The sequence below is a fragment of the Buceros rhinoceros genome, unplaced genomic scaffold (genome assembly GCF_000710305.1).
Source record: "Buceros rhinoceros silvestris isolate BGI_N320 unplaced genomic scaffold, ASM71030v1 scaffold32022, whole genome shotgun sequence".
Classification (NCBI taxonomy): domain Eukaryota; kingdom Metazoa; phylum Chordata; class Aves; order Bucerotiformes; family Bucerotidae; genus Buceros; species Buceros rhinoceros.
Window position 1 is genome coordinate 40,284 of NW_010398911.1, and position 1,669 is coordinate 41,952.

The 1,669-nt window shown below is 49.8% G+C and overlaps 1 protein-coding gene across 1 annotated transcript in view; it reads left to right on the plus strand.

Moving 5' to 3' along the window:
• Window positions 1–1,669, plus strand: part of TSPAN18 (tetraspanin 18) — a 13,010-nt gene that overhangs the window by 932 nt on the left and 10,409 nt on the right. The window contains exon 3 of the mRNA XM_010131287.1: window positions 33–161. Within this exon, the coding sequence (XP_010129589.1) occupies window positions 33–161 (129 nt within the window). The remainder of the gene's footprint in view (window positions 1–32; window positions 162–1,669) is intronic.

Sequence of the window (1,669 nt, forward strand, 5' to 3'; positions counted from 1 at the left end):
GGGTCGTTGTGGATCCCACGGGCTTTCGAGAGATAGTGGCTGCCAACCCGCTGCTCTTCACGGGCGCGTACATCATGCTGGCCATGGGAGCCATGCTCTTCCTGCTGGGGTTCCTCGGCTGCTGTGGTGCCATCCGTGAGAACAAATGCCTCCTGCTTTTTGTAAGTGTTCTTGTCTTTTTGTTGGCCTTTTGGTGCTTCCCAAGAAGCGGGGTGCCCGAGTAGGTGATGCTGTGCTAAGTGCATGATCGGGTATCTGTTACTGTAGCGGGGCGGTAGCTGGGGCGAAGCTGCTAGACAAATCAAGCCCACTCACAAAGTCGTTAAAGAATTGATGAGCCAGGGCACTGCATGAGTGCGATTTCACAGTGATGCATAATGTATACCTGAGGCTTTTAGTCCAAATACAAACAGGAAATAGAAGGGACAAGGCAGATGCACAAATGCATGTTCTCTAGGTTCTGGCTTCTGTGTTTGTTAGGACTTTTGTTTTTCATTAAGCTGCTTGTCCTCTGTAAAAACCCGTCACTGTGGAACCTCGCGTGTTGCATTAAGCACCAAGCCGTGAAGTATTTCTACATTTCCCAGCACTTGGACTTGGCTCACAAAAAGCAACAAACATTGGTGCAGGCCATCAGACAGTGAATAGCTTCTGGATTGTCCCGAAGACCCTCTGACTGCAAAAGAACGCCGGAAAGATCAGAACCCAGAGTGCTGCTGAGCCCACGACACCGCTCCACTGGCCTGAGTGCAGCTTTGCAGCAAGAGCAGGCCCTGTCAGCTTCACCCGGCGCAGGGTTAAGTGCAGACATCCTGTGTTGCACTCCTGTAGAAACTTCTAAGCATGAAAATGTGGATCCTTTGAGTTAAAGGCACTTGCTACTCTTTGGGGATCAGCACTGCTGAAACTGGAATGGTAGATGAGTTGTGAAAAAGGAGCAGGACTCCTTGATTTGTGGACAGTTCTGCTAAACCTGTAAGCAGGAGCAGAGGCAGCCTGCGAGACCCTGCTCCTCAGGATGTTCACCTTGGGTGCGGGATGGACCCGCGTTCAGCCCTTGGGCCTCAAGCACCAGTTTGGGCTTGGGGTCGCTGTGTCCCCCTCAGTGACCAATTGGCTGTTCAGTGCTTTCACATACCAGTAATCGGTTTAATCTGGGGAGGCAGAACATAAGAAGCAGACTTTGCCTCTCCTTAAAACGCAGAATGAGAGCAGGTTCTGGAACGCTGATGATCCATCCTCTTTCTCTCCTCAGCCCTAGCGGCTGCCGGTGGGTTTTTTACAGCAGCTGTTAGAAATCTGTAATGCACGATGCAAGTGTAAATCCGTTTGGGAACAACAATGAAGCTTATCGGAGAGGACCTGGGAATGGCCACTCCTACACAGACCCGCGCTGGTGCTTTGGTGAACATGTGTCTCCCAGTAATCAGTAAATGAAATGCAATTAGCAGGGTGATGGGACTAATCACTTGATCACCACCTTAGACCTCTTGTTGCCTGTGCCGAGATCCCTTGATGGATGATGATGTGAATTTGCAAAGCATCTTTCATTCTCATCACTTGTTCTTTGCCCTCCTGTGGTGAAATTAAAAACAAAACAGTCTCTGAGCGGGAGAAAGAGAAGCCACACAGAAAACTCCAGCAGGAAGAATAAATTAGAGAGTTAACC